Raw genomic sequence first — 18,376 nt, forward strand, 5'->3', positions numbered from 1 at the left:
AACAAAAACTATTAGGGGTTTAGAACAGCTTCCGTATGAGGAGAGATTAATAAGGCTGGGACTTTTCAGCTTGGAAAAGAGACGGCTAAGGAGGGATATGATTGAGGTCTATAAAATCATGACTGGTGTAAAGAAAGTAGATAAGGAAGTGTTGTTTACTCCTTCTCATAACACAAGAACTAAGGGTCACCAAATGAAATTAATAGACAGCAGGTTTAAAACAACAAAAGGAAGTATTTCTTCACACAACGCACAGTCAACCTGTGGAACTCCTTGCCAGAGGATGTTGTGAAGGCCAAGACTATAACAGGGTCCAAAAAAGAACTAGTTAAATTCATGGAGGATAGGTCCATCAATGGCTATTAGCCAGGATGAGCAGGGATGGTGTCCCTAGCCTCTGTTTGCCAGAAGCTGGGAATGGGCGACAGGGGATGGATCATTTGATGATTCCCTGTTCTGTTCATTCCCTCTGGAGCTCTTGGCACTGGCCACTGTGGGAAGACAGGATGCTGGGTTGGATGGACCTTCGGTCTGACTCAGTATGGAAATTCTTATGTTTTTATGTAACACCTTCACTCTTCGGAGACGTGCCATGGGTCTATTACTGATCGCACGGGCCTCATCCAAACGTCATACAGCCACGTGCCAGGGGAACCGGGTCAGCACTGAGGCAGGGCAGGGCGCTTCCCCTGCTGAAGCATCACCAGAGTTCCTGGGAGGTCTCTCATCCAAGTACTGACCACCCAGCCCTAGCCATATCCCAAGGACTCCTGTGGTACCAGTGGTGACTCCTTGTGTGCCCTTTGTTGATGACGAGAGCTCTGGGGGCCCAGGGGATGTATGGGCAGTTGTCGCCCTTCACCTTTCTTTTTGCCTTTTCTCTCCTTCTTGTCCCCGCTCACTTGGAACATGGACGTCGGCTCCTTCTTCATGGGCTTGGCAGCTCTGGGCTTGGCATCACAATCACTTTTGTCTCCTATTGGGAGGGAGAAAGGAGGAGGGAGAAAAGGGCAGAAGCAGGGAGGGCGGAGGGAATAGTGAGGGGGCAGGGGGGGAGAGAGAGAGAACAGGGAGGAGTGGGGACAAGCCCGGGAGCAAGGAAAGAGGGAGGGGGAGGAATGGGGGAAAAGCCAGGTGTGTTGAGGGGAGAGCGCAAAGGGCAGGGAGGAGATGAGAGAGAGAAGGGGGACACAGGGATGTAACTTTGGGGCCTCTGGAGACGCAGACACAGGAGAGCCCCAGCCCTCTGCTGCCCTCCTCCCTCAGCCACTTCCCTGGAGGCTTGGGGCCTCAGCTGGCCAGTGGTCCCTGTTCATTCCCAGCCTGGGTGTTAACTGCTCAGTCCTGCTGACTTCCCTAATAACCACCCATTGCAACTCACCACCTCTGGCTGGCACTTCTCTCAGGCCAGCCCTGAGCCAGAGCTCTCCCTGGATCCGAGCTGCCCTCTCCATGCCCTGCCTGCGTCCAGGCCCCCATCTCCTGCTCTCTAGCAGTGTGTGTCCCTTAACACCCAGGCTGAGCCTGCTCCACTGACCCAGGGGGGAGAGAGATTCCCTGTTGGCCCCTCCAGGAGAAGGCTAATTGGAAGACAATGCTGAGAACACCCTGCCAGCAGAGGGTCTCTCCCTCAGCCATATGCTGGCGGGGAACTCGGACTCGGGCTCTGGCTGGGAGAAACAAATCCCCTGTGGTTTAGCCTCAAGGGTGCTTGATTGGAAAGAGCCTCGTCCACCCCGCCATGCACGACGGTGGATCCTCAGGCTCTGGAAGCTCAGCTCTGCGAAGGACTCTAAATGCCGAGGTCCATCTGACTCCCGGTCTGTCCGCTTACAAGGCGGAGACATCCCGAAGCCAGGCAAAGAAACACCAGCTCCAGCCCAGCTGCCTCGGTTGACAGGGAAATGGAAATATGCAGCAAAAGGATCCTTCCACTCCTGTCCCCTTGGGCATTTCCTGGAGAGGGACTCTGATGTACACACACAGATCCCCAGAGACAGAGGGTACCTCACCTGGCCTTGCCTCAACATAGCATCTGAGCACCTCACGCCCTTTGACCGGGTGGACTGTGGTCCCCATCGCACAGAACAGGGACTGAGGTTCATAAAGGGGGAGTGACTTACCCAAGAGTCACACCCGGAGTCTGCGGAGGAGCAGGGAATTGACCCAGCTCCCCCAAGTCCTAGTCTAGCACCCTCACCGCTGAAGCATCCTTCCTCTCACTCACACAGCAGGGTTCACTCCCAGGGTTCACCTCCACATGCCAGCCCTTTCTCCGGGGCTCCAGCTTCTGACCTTTCAGCTTGGGTTTTCTCTCCCTGCTTTCTCCAGCTGGGATTTCTTTGGGGAGCTTCTTTTTTGGCTTCTTCGGCGGGTCATCGTTCTCCGCCTCCTCCTCCTCAGAGTTCTCTGGAAGTTTGGGGGTGGGGGGGAGCAGAGGGGGGACGAAATGAAGATTAAAGAAAAAGGGACACTGCCACATTACGACGGCTCCGCCTGCCCTGTTTAGAGGAACTTTCTCCGCTGCTGGGGTCTAGCCTGGGGCCCACTGGACCTGGACCTACCCATTGCCGTATGTCAGCCATTGCTTACACCTCACCCATCCAGTGTCTGGGAGTCTAGTCCGTGCTGGGGCTCAAACCAAATTTGATCACGAATCCTGGAAAACTGGTTTCTAACCAGCTTGGCCAGCCAGTGTAAATGGGATCAATCCAGGTGAGAAGAAAGCTTAAATGTGTGCTTAAAAGCCTACGTAGGAATCTCCAGTCCGGAGGGCTGCTTTGACTTCACTGGGCCCCCGCTGGGAACTCCCCCGCCCCCAAGTCAAACCGCTTTGAGAACCAGTTTGGGCAGCCTGGAGCGTGGCCTCCACCACACCAGCTGAACCAGTTTCAAACCTGGTTGGAAATGCTGGGGTGTAGATCAGGGCTTTTTACCCTAGGAGTTTACCCTATAGGAAATAGTAGGTTAGAAAATAAAGGCCGCTGTATTTGTGCGCAGGAGAGCGAGAGTTTGGGGTTGCGGAGGGCGTGTGGTACAAGGCTGCCACCTAGTGACTGTCTTGCCTCCTGGGCTTTTCCTAGGAGTCTGTGTAGTACAAGCATCCCATGGGGAGTCCTTTCCTCTATCCCTCGCCTCCTCCCTCCCTCCCCAGGAGAGACAGTCACAAGGAAAGGAGCCATTGCCCATAGACACCCACCCTGGTGGGTCAGGGCGGGTGAAATATTTGTCTGGAAAATGGACCTTGTATGCATGAGAGGACAGGCATTAGAATGGGGCCGAAAACTGCAGCAGCCATCTGCCCATTCTGTGCAGCTGTCCTCTGAAAGCAGAGACGGGTGTTACTCACCCTACGTGGGAGCTGGGGGACTCTCTCAGGACATGTCCTTTCATTGCCTTTTACGGGTGGAGGGGGGGTCGGTTCTCCAGCGGTGCCAAGAGTGTTTTCAGGAAGGCTTTCAGATGGGTTTGGATCGAAAGTACACAGCACATGTGGGAGGGCTGGGTTTGGACTGGGGCACATGGTGCTGTTTTGGGTTTGGATGGAGATTGTGTTGCAGGGTGATTTTTGGATTGTGGGATATGTGCAGAGCTGTGTGCTGGATTGAGTGAGTGAGAGAGAGAGAGGACTACATCTGCATGGCGTAGCTGTGTTTGGGTCAGGTCCTGCATGCAGAGCAGTGTGTTGGATTGGGAGCACAACGTGAGTGTACGAGGGTTGTGTTTGGCCGGGGACACGTGGCGTAGCTGTGTTTGGATTGCAGTGATGCGAGGGTGCACTTGCATTGTGGCGTGCATGCCTGGCTGTTGTGTTTGGGCTGAGAGTGTAAAGCGAGTGTTATGTGGCTGGATTGTGACACGGGCAGGAGCCTGTGGCCTGTATGCTGGTGTGTGGCTGGTCGTGGCTGTGTGCTAGGATTGGGTGCGGTGGGCGTGAGGGTCTGCAGCATGCATTAGAGACCCCCTGGGCGGAAGGGGCCCAATGCCTTCTTACCTTGCTTCTTTTTTGAGGCTTTGGCCACACTGAAATGCGACGTGGGATTTTCCTTCTTCTTCCTGGGCTCTTTGGTGGATTTGGGGTAGGGCTGCTTCTCGCTCTCTTCCTCCAGTTTCTCCTCCTTCTTCTTCCTCAGTTTCCTGACAGCTGCATGTGGAGAGAGTGGCCAGAGTGAGGACAGAAACACGGACTGGGACAGGCCGGGACAGGCGGGGAGCGGAACAGCACATGCTCTGTGTGGTGGGGCTTGGAATGAAGTCAGACTCCATTTACCCCATAGCACACTGGCAGAGGGGAGAAGTGGATGGGGGTGCGTCTCGCCGGGGAAGGATGTAGGGGGGCCGTTTGTCTCTGGGAGGCCATGGAAGTGAGGCCTCCCAGCTGGGATTCTCAAGTCCTAGTCCCAGCGTGGGCACAGGCATAGAGAGATGGCCCGTGCCTTGTTCTGGGGACAAACCCAGGGCTTTGCTGGCTGCCCCTGTGCTGCTGGAGAGAAGCCGGAAACCAGCACAGAAGGGTAAGTGGTTCAGTGAATGCACAGCCCAGAGGGCAGCAGGTGTGGGCTGCAGTTGCATGTGTGATTCAGAACCCTCCCCGATTTATTATCACCCCATCCGCAGCTCCCAGGGGCTGCCTGTCCCCGGCTGTGGCCGAGCCGCTCGCGTCTCTTACTCTGAGAGGGGGCACTGGGCTCCTCTGCGGGGCTCAGATCGTCCAACTTTTTCACTTTCGATTTCTTGGGCTTGGCTTCCAGCGTGGGCTCCTGGTGCTTCTTTTTCTGCTTCTGCCTTGGCAGGAGGCGCTGGATGGAGTGACACATCATTTACAGGCGTACAAAAGACCCAGTAACAGAGCCCCAGCCCTGGAGACCCTACAGTCCACAGGCAGGATTCTGTGCAACCCACTGCAATACAGAACATGCACGAGGGGGCCAGCACCCCTCTGCATGGGGGTGCAGTCTGCATAACTGGAACGCTTCCTGGGACAAGTGGGTCTCCACCGAGCCTCAGAGAGGAGGGGCAGGGCGATAGGAGGATATGAGAAAACCACAGTGGGCAGAACAGAGAGAGGCTGGAGTGGACATGGGCAGGGAGCAGTGAGGAGAGAAGGGACGTGCAGGGAGGGGAAACTGAGGCGAGAGATCTAGGAGGGAACAGAGCTGCCAGGTGAGGATGAGAAGAAAGATGCACCATGAGAGCAGGAGGTTATGCAGGCAGGAGAGGGGCAAAGGGTCCAATACAGAGACAGAGGGAGAGTGCAGAAGATAAAGGAAAAATCAGCCCAGCCCAATCTGTTCAGTATCTGGATCTACCTTCAAAACCAGACACACTCGCCAACTGACTAAGCAGAGATTTGAAAGAAATGCTCCAGTGAAGCACTGGCAAAGGTGAGGGCCAGGGATGAAGGGGCAGATGGAGGGGGCTAACAGAGCATGCAGGGAAGGGACCTAGCTGGCTAGGGAAGAAATCCCTATCCTAGATATCCCCTTCGCTGCTTGAAAAAAGCAGTTTTTCCTTAGTGGGTCCCGCCTTCAGCCCCTAGAGCCCGATTCCCATCTCGCCCAGCCTGGTATAAATCAGGAGTCGTTCCACAGGGCCTGATTCCCATCAGGAGTAACTCTGCTGAAGTAAACGGAGTTACCCTGATGTAAAAGCAGCGTGAATGAGATCAGAATCATGCCTGATATCTTTCTCCTGTTCTCAGTCCTCTATTCAGCAGTAACATTTTCCCCCTCACAATTTTAAAAAGACGTTGCCCAGCTGGTTCAAAAGTAAAGTTTTGTTGGGGGAAAAAAAAAGATGATCAAACAATCTTAATACACTGATTTCATCTTTTTTTAAACCTTTCCCCCCTTTCTTAACAAAATGAAAAGCATCGTTGTACAATAACGTGGATTTCTTTTCATCGTGCCCCTGCACCATCCACAACCCAAGCATTGCCCCGTTGTGCAAGGGCAAGGGAACCAGAGTGAAATGATCTGAAATGTCAAAAAGGAAACCACCACCACCAAATAAGAGAATTAGATTTTTTTAAAAATTTTAAACAGACTCCAACAAGAAACTGCTGAGCTTGAATTAGTATGCAAACTAGACACCATTAACTTGGGTTTGAATAGAGACTGGGAGTGGCTGGGTCATTACATGAAAGCTTATGCTCTAATAAATTTGTTCGTCTCTAAAGTGCCACAAGTCCTCCTATTCTTTTTGTGGATACAGACTAACACAGCTGCTACTCTGAAACCTCCATCTTAAACCATTTCAGGGGTTAAAAGAAACACAGGGCCGGACCCCTTGGCTTTTTTTTTTTTAATTGGATGTTTAATCTGATAGTGTTCCTTTAAGAGCTAACCATTAACACCTGGATCTTTCCTTCACAGTCATTCTGCCAGCAGGCTAATGTTGAGACATGCCCAGAAACAGGAGCCAGACAAGCCTTTCCTAGCCATGGATGGTGTCCAGAGAGAGTCACAAATCGCCCAAAACTCAAACCAGGCTTCTTTATTACGTTCTATTCCCTGTCTTGTTTCATAGGCAGCCCTATGGATGGGGATGGAACTGCACCGTGGTCACTGTTTTTGTCGTGAATTTTGTGCTGACATAAGGGGAGAGATGGCCAGCCCTAGAGACTGATCGACGTCCTGCTACAGACCATGATCGGGCACATGCTGCCTTCACGCCATCCCATCCGGGATCTCCAGAAACCATTCCTAGGCTTGGATGGGCACTCCCAGGCCACTTCAGACTTTGATCTCTTTGTTGAGATGGACAGTTAGTGTAGGCTGACCAGATAGCAAGTGTGAAAAATCAGGAAGTGGGTGGGGGGTAATGGGAGCCTATATAATCTCCTGGAATCTCCTTCCTTAGAAGTTTTTAAGGTCAGGCTTAACAAAGCCCTGGCTGGGATGATTTAATTGGGGATTGGTCCTGCTTTTGAGCAGGGGGTTGGACTAGATGACCTCCTGAGGTCCCTTCCAACCCTGTTATTCTATGATTCTATGATAAGAAAAAGCCCCAAATATCGAGGCTGTTCCTATAAAATCGGGACATCTGGTCACCCTAAGTTAGTGCTAACTGAGGGGGTGATGTCTGTGTTCAGAAACCATCCACTAGAGCCAAAACAGAGCCACTACCTGATGTCACAACCAGCCACTTGGTTACAACACCGCGGAACCCTCTTGGTCACTACCAACCTGCCATGATTTGGACTGGCAGAAACCATCCATAGGGCATTACCATTCCCCTGGGCTACTCGGCCACCTCTGTGCTCTTTCATTGTCTCGCTCAACCTGCTCCAGCGGCAGTTCTGCTGTTGTTGTGATGGGTGGGGATTGGTTTTTAAATAATCCAAAAATATCCTTCCAAGAATTCCTTGGGCCTCGGGGAAACAGCTTCAAAGAACAAACGAAAAGTCATATTGGGCTACATTCTTCTAAAAGTTTCTCCTGCCAAAATCATTTTTTTGAAGCCATCCTCCCGCTGAATTTCGTACTTTGCCCGCAAGTCTTTTGGGCACCTAGAGGGCTGTGTGGATTACACTTCTTCCACAGTCTTCAGGTCGGAGTTTCCCCAAAATCTGTCCTGCTAGAGAATGGAATTCCTGAGAAGGCAGCATCCGTCGGCTACAGGAGCAGGTCAATTGGCAGTCGGAGTAGTTGCCTCCGGCCCCAGAACCAGCACATCGGAGCAATCTCCCCAGCACAACACAATCATCTCATTACATGTCAAGACCCTGTCCAGAGCCAATATGATACAGAGGAGAGTGACGAGGGGCTGCTGGCCAAGAACCCAGAGTGCTGATGACTCAACCTTCTGGAGAGTTGATGCAGGTCAGTCTCTGGGGTTTAGTGATCACACAGTGTCACTAGCTGTTGAAATGCCCAGAGTAAATTGGAAAGGGAGCGCTGCAGCCTTCCCACTCCCACTGGTGTAAGTCAGGAGAGATTCTCCGGAGCCGAGGGAGTTACCTCAGTGTAAAAGTGGTGGTAACAGGCTCAAAGCCAGGGCCAGGAGGACATGGGATATGCCGTCACGGGATGGGCCAGACAATTTGTGACGTGATGAAGGCGAAGACTATAACAGGGTTCAAAAAAGAACTAGATACGTTCATGGAGGATAGGTCCGTTAATGGTAGAGATGCTGTCCCTAAGCTCTGATGGCCAGAAGGTGGGAATGGGCAACAGGGGCGATCACTTGATGATCACCTGTTCTGTTCATTCCCTCTGGGGCACCCGGCATTGGCCAGTATCGGAAGACAGGACACTGGGCTAGATGGACCTTTGGTCTGACCCAGGACGGCTGTTTGTTCTTATGGGGAAAGAGTGAAGAATTAAGCCAATGGATGGGGCTTGGCTACAGGTGAAATGTCTCTCTGCTCAACTCCAGAACTGCTAGGCTGGGCAGACCAGAAGCCCGTCTAGCTCAGTATCATGTCTCTGACAATGGTCAGAACCAGCTGTTTGGAGGAAGATGTAAGAACCCTGCAGGAGGCAGAGCCGGGTAACATGCCTGCAGCACTGGTCTCTAAGAGGTTGGCACCTCTAAAGCATGAAGTTGAACAACTACAGAATCATCGAAATGCGGGGCTGGAAGGGATCTCAAGAAGCCTACTCCAGCCTGCTGCGCTGAGGTGGGACCAAGTAAACCTAGACCAGCCCTGACAGGGGTTTGTCCAACCTGGTCTTAGAAACCTCCAATGACAGGGATTCCACACCCTCCCTTAGAAGCCTATTTCAGAGCTTAAACTACCCTGCCAGTGAGCAAGCTTTTCCTAATAACTAACCTAAATCTCCCCTGCTGCAGATTAAGCCCATTACTTCTTGTCCTACCTTCAGTGGATGTGGAGAACAATTGCTCCCCGTCCTATTTATAACAGCCCTTAGCATATTTGAAGACCGTTATCAGGTCCCTCCCCCACCCAGTCTTCTGACCATGCCCACTTTTTTAACCTTTCCTCACAGGTCAGGTTTTCTAAACCTTTTGTCGCTCTCCTCTGGACCCTCTCCAATTTGTCCGCATCTTCCCTGAAGCGCGGCACCCAGAACCGGACCCAGGATTCCAGCGGACGCCTCGCCAGTGCCAAGTACAGTGGGATAGCTGTAACACTGCGTATTCCTGATATCAATGTAAACAGCCAACCCCTTCTCTGAGCAGAGACAAGAGCAATAGAGGCTGAGGGGGGGGTCATTAAAGGTGCAGAGAGTGATAAGGAAACAGGTTTGTGAGAGGAATTGGAGATCTCACAGCAGTTCCTAGTGGTCTCCACAGCTCAAAACACACCAGCTGGCCCTGGTTTGCCGGCACTCTCAGCGGAGAAGCCAAGGAATAAATGGCTTCTGAAGAATATGCTCCCCTCTGCAGTCCCTCCAGGTGCACACGGGCACCTTGGTGGTAGAAGTTTGCAGCTCTGGGACCTGTGCTGTGCCTACTCTGGGGATAAAGGGAGGGTTTCAGTCTGCAGGGCTGGTAATACCTTTGCTTTAAAATAAAAATGACAACAGGCGAAGGGGACGAGGGGGTTTAGTCACATGGGCCATTGAAATGAATGGGAGCTGTGTGTCTAAGTCCCTGTGTCAGTGCTGAAACTCCCAGCCCAGCAGCTGAAAGCTTCTGAGGGTAGAATGTGCCTCATGCCCAGTTGCTAGCGATGGCTATCTCCCTCACCAAGAGAGGGCAGCATAGAAACGGGTCCGGCTCCAAACCTCGCCCAGCTCCTGGGGACGCCTGGCTCCGGATGTAAAAGCTCAGGCCCTTCTCTAACTAAACACCAAAGTGACAGAGCAGGGAGGGGCGGCTGAGAGATGCTTACTCATGGCAGAGTCTGTATCGCGTCCATCACAGTAGTCTCTGGGTGCGTTCCCAGAACAAAACAAAACCAGTGTTGCCCCAAAGCCAAGCCAGTCCCTGCCTCTGCACTGCACCTGCTAGCAAAATAATACTTGTGTGTGAAGTATGCACCGCATATGTGTCTGGGCACCCCTCCAGCGGCACAGATTTACAGTTTTTGGGAAAACAACAGGGCTTGACTGCCAGGGAAGGACTCTTTGGAGAAGGGAATGTTCTGGCTTTCGTTCTAATCACAGGCCTGTTGTTTCTTTGCTCATCTGGCTATCGCAGCACTAACAGCTTTCTGCCCTTCTGTCTTGCCCTCTCTGAGGATCTCCGAGCCCTTTACAAACAGCTTCACCTTCTAATGCAGGCATTACTTCACACATGTGATTAAATGAAGAGTTAATGAGCCTACAGATGTGGTCACCCCATCTCAATAAAAAATATACTGGAATTGGAAAAGTTTCAGAAAAGGGCAACAAAAACCATTAGGGGTCTGGAACAGCTTCCGTATAAGGAGAGATTAATAAAACTGGGACTTTTCAGCTTGGAAAAGAGACGGCTAAGGAGGGATATGATTGAGGTCTATAAAATCATGACTGGTGTAAAGAAAGTAGATAAGGAAGTGTTATTTACTTCTTCTCATAACCAGGGGTCAGCAAATGAAATTAATAGGCAGCAGGTTTAAAACAAACAAAAGGAAGTGTTTCTTCACACAACGCAAAGTCAACCTGTGGAACTCCTTGCCAGAGGATGTAGTGAAAGCCAAGATTATAACAGGGTTCAAAAAAGAACTCGATAAATTCATGGAGGACAGGTCCATCCATGGCTATTAGGCAGGATGAGCAGGGATGGTGTCCCTCACCTCTGTTTGCCAGAAGCTGGGAATGGGCGACAGGGGATGCATCACTTGATCATTACCTGTTCTGTTCATTCCCTCTGGGGCACCTGGCATTGGCCACTGTCGGACGACAGGATACTGGGCTAGATGGACCTTTGGTTTGACCCAGTATGGCCTTTCTTATGTTATTTCAGCACGTGGCAGATTCAGAAACAGAACCCAGGAATCCTGGCTCATGTTCTCTTCTGCTCCCTGCAACTAACCTATGTGTCTGTAGTGACAGGGTCTTCATTTGTGTTACCTCTATCAAGGGCAGAACATTTTAAAAACCATAGAAACAAATTTTGGATGGAAAACCCCTTTGGCCTGTCAACCTAATTGAGCCTCTGTTTCACAGAAGGACAGCCGCACCTCTCCCCCCATGTAGCCAGAGATGTTGGGAGTTTGAGGTAATTCTCCATTCTTGCCTTAAGTTCTCAGCTTCTACAATTCTTTGCATGCAGTGTTGTTGTAGCTGTGTTGGTCCCAACAGGACACGAGAGAGACAAGGTGGGTGTGGTGATATCTTTGATTGGACCGACTTCTGTTAATGAGAGAGACATGCTTTCGAGCTCACACAGAGCTCTTCTTCAGGTTTTTTCAGATTCTTGCCGGTTAGTTGACAGTTCAGCGAGCTTTCTTCTCAGAGAAGGAGCCTCTCCAGATATGTAATCTAATCTCATGTCACCCAGGTCTCAGAGCAGGTGGTCTTCTCTCTTCTTCTGGTTCAACATGTGGGTCCTTAGGAATATAGGAACTACCTGACTTGATCAGACCACCTAGCTCAGGACCCTGGCTCCAACACTGGCCAGCACCAGCTGCGTCAGAGAAAGGCGCAAGAAACCCTAAAGTGGGCAGTTATGGGATAACCTGCCCCTAGGGGAAGTTTCCTCCTGACCCCCAATGGTTAGAGGTTGGCCTGGGCCCTGAAGCAGGGTGGTTATAGCCATTCCAAAACTATTCTAAATCTAAATAGCCTCATTACCCATACAACCATCCAGTCCTTCTTTGAAGCCTGCTAAGCTCCAGGCCTAGGTATCTGCATACCTGTTGGCTTGCCAGGTGGGTCCAAATTCAGGCCTTTCTTCGTCAAACATTCCCTTTGCCCCCTGGATAAACCTTGCTGCCATTCACCAAGGTGTCACCAAATTTAAACAACAACAGAGGTTGGCCCACGCTGCAGAGTTTGGGCCTGTATCGGAACGTCCCTGAAGCTCAGGTGGGTTCGATCCGGGATTTCAGCCCAACCTGCTCGACAGTAGGATGGTGCTAGCACCAGAACAGTCCCAAATCTGGAGGAGGGGGCATCTGGATCTGTGGGCTGGTTCTTACCCACCTCTAAAATAACAGTTTTGAAACAATGGTTTGTAAAGCGGAATGACTTACCACCGAGTGGCCCAGTGAATGGAAGCAAAGGGGGGAAAAAGAGAAAAGGCAGTTAGTAAACAGCCAGGGGAAGGGAGGCGGAGAGATCACTAGCTAGGGGATACAGAGCATGGTGTACTCAGGTTCCATCTGCATCCAGGGCTCCATGGAGGGCTGTAGCTGGTACGGTACCAGCTGGTAAGGTGGTGTAGCTGGTCCTGCCAAGGCACTATTCGTGTCAGGAGAGAAGAAGATCGGAATGCATCCTCAGCCTCATCTGATAAAGCTCCTTCATCTACACGGCACCTGGCGGAGAAGGGATAACTTCCCTGGGAAGGGCGTTTCAGCCACTCACTCGACCAGGATGCTCTCTCAGGTGCGTTCCATGTATTGTAACAAACACAGCCACCATCTGGGTGTTACAGGTGAGTGTGGGAGGCCACCTCTTGGGAGGAGACCAGGCTAGGGCTGTGCAAGCAGCAGGGGTGAACATGGCGCCCCCTGTGGGCATCAGTGTTGGGGCTGGGAGCAGCAGCTGGGAAGGGAGTGTTTCTTTTTCAAACGGGAAGACGCTAGAAGGGGAGAGAGCCAAGAAAGTCCTGATGGGGCAAAGGAGGGCTGAAGAATAGAGAGCCATCATGCGCGCTGGCCAATTCACACCCCTCCTCTAAAACAGCAAAGCACCGCTTTGCATGGGCTGGCCAGGCTCATGTCACACATTCCCCCAGGCCCAGCATAATCACGGTGCCCCGACAGCCGTCTACAGCGGAGACTGTGAAGGAGGCGTCTTGCTTCACAGTGAGGGAGTGACAGGAGGAGCCTGTGCTAAAGAAGACTGGGGTCCTATGGAAAACTGGTGGCAGGTAAAGAGATTTCAGTGACTCCAAGGTGTCCAGAAATAGCTTGTGAGAACCAGTTCCTCTGAGATTAAGGTCACCCAGAGCCAGAGCACAGAGGAAGCAGATGGATTAGATGTACCACACCTAATCCCATTGAGCCGGGGCTATAAATAATGAGGATTAATCAGATAAAGACCACATGGCTTGGCAATTAGCTAGATAATAAACATTTGGGAGGTAGGTGCTGATTTAGAGCCCGCTGCCTGGTGCAAGATGATGTAAATAACACCAGCTGAAGCCTCTCGCTGGATTGCTGGTATATTCACCATTAGATCAAATCACCTTTTCTGTCCCCACCTACAAGCTGTGCTCCAGCGGTTTCATTCTGAGCTATTATTCTGTGCTACTGCGTGGGCTGGGGCTAAGTATAAATTGATACCGAAACGAAAAAGGAAACAGAGCAGGTCTGAGTCACTTCAATGAAATAGCGCCATATTGTGATAATTAACGATCTGCTGGGATATTTTGCAAGAGAAGGGGTGTGACCTCCACTGCCCTGGCCAGATTGCATTGTTTAGTCTGCCTCCCTACTTTCTCCTGCAGCTTCAACGGGCTACTGGTTTCTCCTTCCCCAAACTGCCATGTGTGGTTGCTATGTGCTGCTAAACAGCAGATGTGTTGCACCCCAGAGGTGGCCGCCCTTGAAGGATGTGCAAAGTAATTTGTGCTCCAACTATTTCTGTAGCCCTCATGATGAGGACATTATTATCCAGACTACTGAGAAGATAAGGCCTTTGTGCTCCTAGTTTTCATTCCAGAGAGTTTATACATATGCAATTCACTTAGTTAAAAAAAGATTTTGATGGACAGAAACTCTTCTAGCTCCGTCTGGATGAAAACTGGAAGATCACAGTCAGATCCTAATGAGAAAAGCAGCTCCCTGTCCGTCTTTGCTCTATCGACCACGGCATCGAGTTCCAGCAGAAGAGGAGATTTTGGTAGGCAGAATGCAATTACCTTCATCGGAATAAGACCTTCCAGGCTAAGTTTCAGCTGTAAACCAACGGTTACGAAGCGCTGGGGAAAGGAGCGTGTTGTCACAGAAATACGGACAGACCTGTAAGCGCCGGAATGGGGCTGCCAGCTGCTGCTGCCATGGATCAGAAACCGTTCCACCCACTGAGGAGTCATGTATATATCAGCCCAGACCTTGAGATAGGCACACTGAGCGTTCACTGACAACCAAATTCATTCTTGGGCACAGAGGGCGTCTGCCTCTCAGGTGGGCCTGCTTTCCCAGACCTCTAGTGTGTTTTAGCTGTGAACACCCCTGATGCTCTGAGAAGAGGCCTCTGTGTCTAAGTCGGTTGCGTGACACATGTGAAGTGACAGAGGAGCAATAGCACATCATTTCGAGACACACAAGGTCCATGCAATTCCTTTAGCGCCCCCCCCGAGATCGTTTTGACATCCCCAGTCTTTTAAGCCAGCCCGTCTCAGGTTCCTAACTGTGCTGAGACATGTCTCCTGACCTACCGTACGACCATTTGATTTCTGTCCATCAAATTCTTTTCCTTTTTAAACAAACCTGAATTGCCTCATGGCATCTCTATTCATTGGTCCACCCTGTCGGTTGTAGGAGCCTTCATCTGTGCAGAGATGGAAACCTGTTTCTCTTTATGGCATCAGCTTGCTCATTTCAAACCTCACCTGAAAAATCTTCTGCTCTTCCTAAGACCTCTTACACAGCAGGGGAGGGGGAGCTAATTAACCTGGTGCCTTCACACGTGAAAGCATTTTGGGGACATGCACTTTGTATGAAAGAGGATTCTTCTTGCTTGTTACTGCAGTAGTGGCTGGAGCCCCCATTCTGCCAGGCCCTGCGCAAACAAGGCTGTATCAAAGAGTCCCACTGAGAATTCAGGTTTCAGAGTAACAGCCGTGTTAGTCTGTATTCGCAAAAAGAAAAGGAGGACTTGTGGCACCTTAGAGACTAACAAATTTATTTGAGCATAAGCTTTTGTGAGCTACAGCTCACTTCATTGGATGCAATGCAAATAAATTTGTTAGTCTCTAAGGTGCCACAAGTCCTCCTTTTCTTTTTGCTGAGAATTCAGTGTTTGGTCTATAGTCATTAGTAGCTGTGGTTAGACATTTTCTGTCTCACCCCTTCTGAAGCACCTGGAAAGTGAATCATGACTGAAAGATTAACAGAAGAGATTACGTCAATTAGGAACCGTGAGATCCCACCTCGCTAACAGAGCTCATGTGTAGCCTTAATAACGATAAGAAAAGACAGTTTTAAAAATGGTATAAAATCACCTGTATAAAATCATCAGGTGTGATGTGGATCTGTGTAAGATAGACTCTAATCACCTGCGGGGACAGATTTAATTTTTTTATGACTTTGTATAGCTCCGTGCACACTTGATTCTGCTCTCAATTACACTGGTGCAAATAAGGATTCAAATTCGTGGGAGGTTAGAATCAGGTCCTTCCACTCTGCAGGTAATAATAAGGGAGGTGCAGCCAAGGTTTTCACAACTCCCATTGAAATCAATAGCTCCCAGCACAGTCCTGCTGGGTGAAATCTAGCTGCTCCTACTTCAGAAACATGTGAAAGGTGAACTGAGACCCCTTTCAACCAACCAGGACCTGAGTCCTGGGTTCAATATTTCCCTTGCTAGAGAGTCAGATTATGAATTTATTTGCACCAGAGTGAATCAGGAGTCATTCCACTGTGGCCCATTGATGCAGACTCTCAATTTACTCCGGTGGAACAGAGATCAGAATCTGGCTCTCCAGATCACGGCTGAGGCACTCTGGAAGAGAAACACACCCTGTAACAACAGCCCACATTGTACATTGCCAGGTAGTTTTGTGGTTAAGGCACTGGGCTGGGACCTGCCTCTGCCACTGACTTCCTGTATGACTTGAGCAACTCACAGTGCCACTCTATGCCTCAGTTTCCCCATCTGTACAATGAAGACAATGGTTCTCCACTTCCAAGGGATCTGAGAGTTGATCCATTAATATTTGTGAGGTGCTCAAGCACTAGAGAGAGGAATAAAGTTAAGTTGATAAATAAAGTCCAGCCTACAAGGCTGTTGATCTTTCACCAACACTAAATTCTTTTAGAATAAAGATGGAAACAGCCTCCAGGAGTAACAGTCGTTCTCTCTGCACAGGGGAGCTGCATTTTATCACCCTCTCTGCCTGAGATACTGAGGTCAGCAGGGATAATGCACTAGTCCCATCTTACAGGTCAAAGACCTGCTTTACACAGCATGCGTGGGCACGACCAGTGCTGTACACAGGGACACCAAAGTGCTGCTCTACTTAAGGGCCGGGCGGCATTTCTGGGACTACTTTCCCCAGGCGCGAGGGACTCTAACCTGGGTAGATCCCACCATTTTCCCGATTCAGCCGCTCCCCTGCCCCCAAGCCCTGGGCTGCGGCAGCCAGCATCATTCCACCATGGGATACTGGGGCCTGGTGTGGCAAACCCTCCCCTCTCCAGCCTCCAGGTGACCTGAATGGCAGTTCCATGCATGCAGGTGGTTATCATTCACCTATAGAGCTTCACCCATGTGCATGCGAGGGGCTGCCTGGGGGGTGCCTACACGGGCGTGTAATTCACGCTAGTATGGCTCCATCGGTGGTCGCAGTTCTAGTGCAGACAGGGACTGGGCCGGCTCAGCAGGATTGGCTGACGTGATGGTAGAGACAGGTCTACACCCTTGCTGGAGCTGCACCGGTGGGGATTTCTGGGTCGGCGTTTGCCTAATGTAGCATTTTAGTTAGACCTCTTAGGTCCTTTGGTCTGGCTTGTTGTAATAGTTTAAGATTCATCAATTTTCCATACCCTTTTGTGACTCCTGACTTAAAAAAAAATCAAGAAAAACCCTTCCCCTGAGGATTTCACACCACTCTAAAGAAGCCTGCAAGGTAAGGAAGGATCGGTCCTTCTATTGTGCAGATGGGGAAACTGAGGCATGGAGCAAGGAAGTGACTTGCCCCAGGCTACGCACCACATCAGTGTCAGAGCTGGGGCTAGAACTCCATCTTGACTCCTACTCCTGATCTCTAACCCTTAGAGAACATCTCCAGCTCACCCTATAAATATATAAAACCACCCAAATATTTGGGTTTATAAAGTGGCTCCTGGGAAACGAAGGGGCGTATTTTCCCCACTGACCCTTACCTTTCCCATGGACATTTTTAGATAGGTCTTGATTAATTTTAGCTTGCTGAAACTCCCTTCGTTAGCAGCCACGGTTACAGGAAGACAGCAACACACGCGGTGCTATTTCTGTGTTAGGGAAACTCACATCTAAAGAGCTTTTGCGAAAGTAGCTAAGGAGATCAATGGGCATTTTCATTTCCAAGTCATCCATAAAGATTCACTGGCAACACCCGGTGAAGTGCTCAATCTCGTTCTCAAAACTCCGTTTAAATCTCAGGGTAGCTGCTTGCTAAGTTTCAAGCGTGCCTTTCTAGGGCTTCACTGATGAGACTTCCCAGTTTCTTGCTCATACTTCTCCACCTCCACTGTACTTAGGCCTCCTCTCATCCAGTTGTGTTAATACTGTGTGTAAGACAGGGTTTATTCCCTCCCACCCCCCCCCCCCCCACTGTTGCTCACACGTTCTTGTCAACTGCTAGAAATGGCCCACCTTGATTATCACTACAAAAGGTTTTTTTTCTCTCCTGCTGGTAATAGCTCACCTTACCTGATCACTCTCCTTACAGTGTGTATGGTAACACCCATTGTTTCATGTTCTCTGTGTATATAAAATCTCCCCACTGTATTTTCCACTGCATGCATCCCATGAAGTGAGCTGTAGCTCACGAAAGCTTATGCTCAAATAAATTTGTTAGTCTCTAAGGTGCCACAAGTACTCCTTTTCTTTTTAAGACAGGGTAGGAAACCTTGCATCCAAAAACTGTTTCGGGCTCTGATGAGCTTTTGTCCTTTGCAAGTTTGCCTGGAATTACTTTCCTCACCTCTCTCTTTGAGCTGCATGGATATTCCTAACGTTTCGGTCTGCGAAGCAGCAGCTCCCATCCTTACACCTAACAAACCCAGAAAACCTTAATTCCAATAAAGCGTCTCGAAGGCCAACAAGTAAACCACAAGTCATTCGCACACCAACATCTGGTCTCTAACCATTTTTGCTCACAACATTAATTTTTGGTAAGATAGCAAAACACATCTCAGCCGCGACAAGAAACCAAAACCCTGCAATGGTGGTTTGTAAGCAATCAGCTTCCGACTTAAGTTCTGCCATAAGATTGCGACCAGTTTTGTTCTCATCTAAAGTGGCAAGAACACCCTCGACCTGATCTTGTAGCAGACAGACTGCCTCGATCCTTGCTGACCATCTGGTTGTGCTTTGGCACTTTAATATAATGCTCATATGTTTTTTCAACACTTCCCTGCAATGAACAAAAGCGGCAAACAGGGTCT

The 18,376-nt window shown here is 50.2% G+C and overlaps 1 protein-coding gene across 3 annotated transcripts in view; it reads right to left on the minus strand.

Annotated features, from left to right (window-relative positions):
* TULP1 (TUB like protein 1) overlaps positions 1-18,376 on the minus strand; it is a 37,114-nt gene that overhangs the window by 12,207 nt on the left and 6,531 nt on the right. For 2 of the 3 annotated variants that reach the window (XM_073320052.1, XM_073320051.1), the window contains 4 exons: positions 4,670-4,799; positions 3,995-4,144; positions 2,296-2,409; positions 863-976 (listed from right to left, as the gene is read on the minus strand). In XM_073320052.1, the coding sequence (XP_073176153.1) occupies positions 863-976; positions 2,296-2,409; positions 3,995-4,144; positions 4,670-4,799 (508 nt within the window). Of the gene's footprint in view, positions 1-862; positions 977-2,295; positions 2,410-3,994; positions 4,145-4,669; positions 4,800-8,970; positions 9,103-18,376 lie in introns of those variants that run through there. The other variant, XM_073320053.1, reaches the window with a different exon arrangement.

This window comes from Lepidochelys kempii, chromosome 21 (genome assembly GCF_965140265.1).
Source record: "Lepidochelys kempii isolate rLepKem1 chromosome 21, rLepKem1.hap2, whole genome shotgun sequence".
Taxonomy (NCBI): domain Eukaryota; kingdom Metazoa; phylum Chordata; order Testudines; family Cheloniidae; genus Lepidochelys; species Lepidochelys kempii.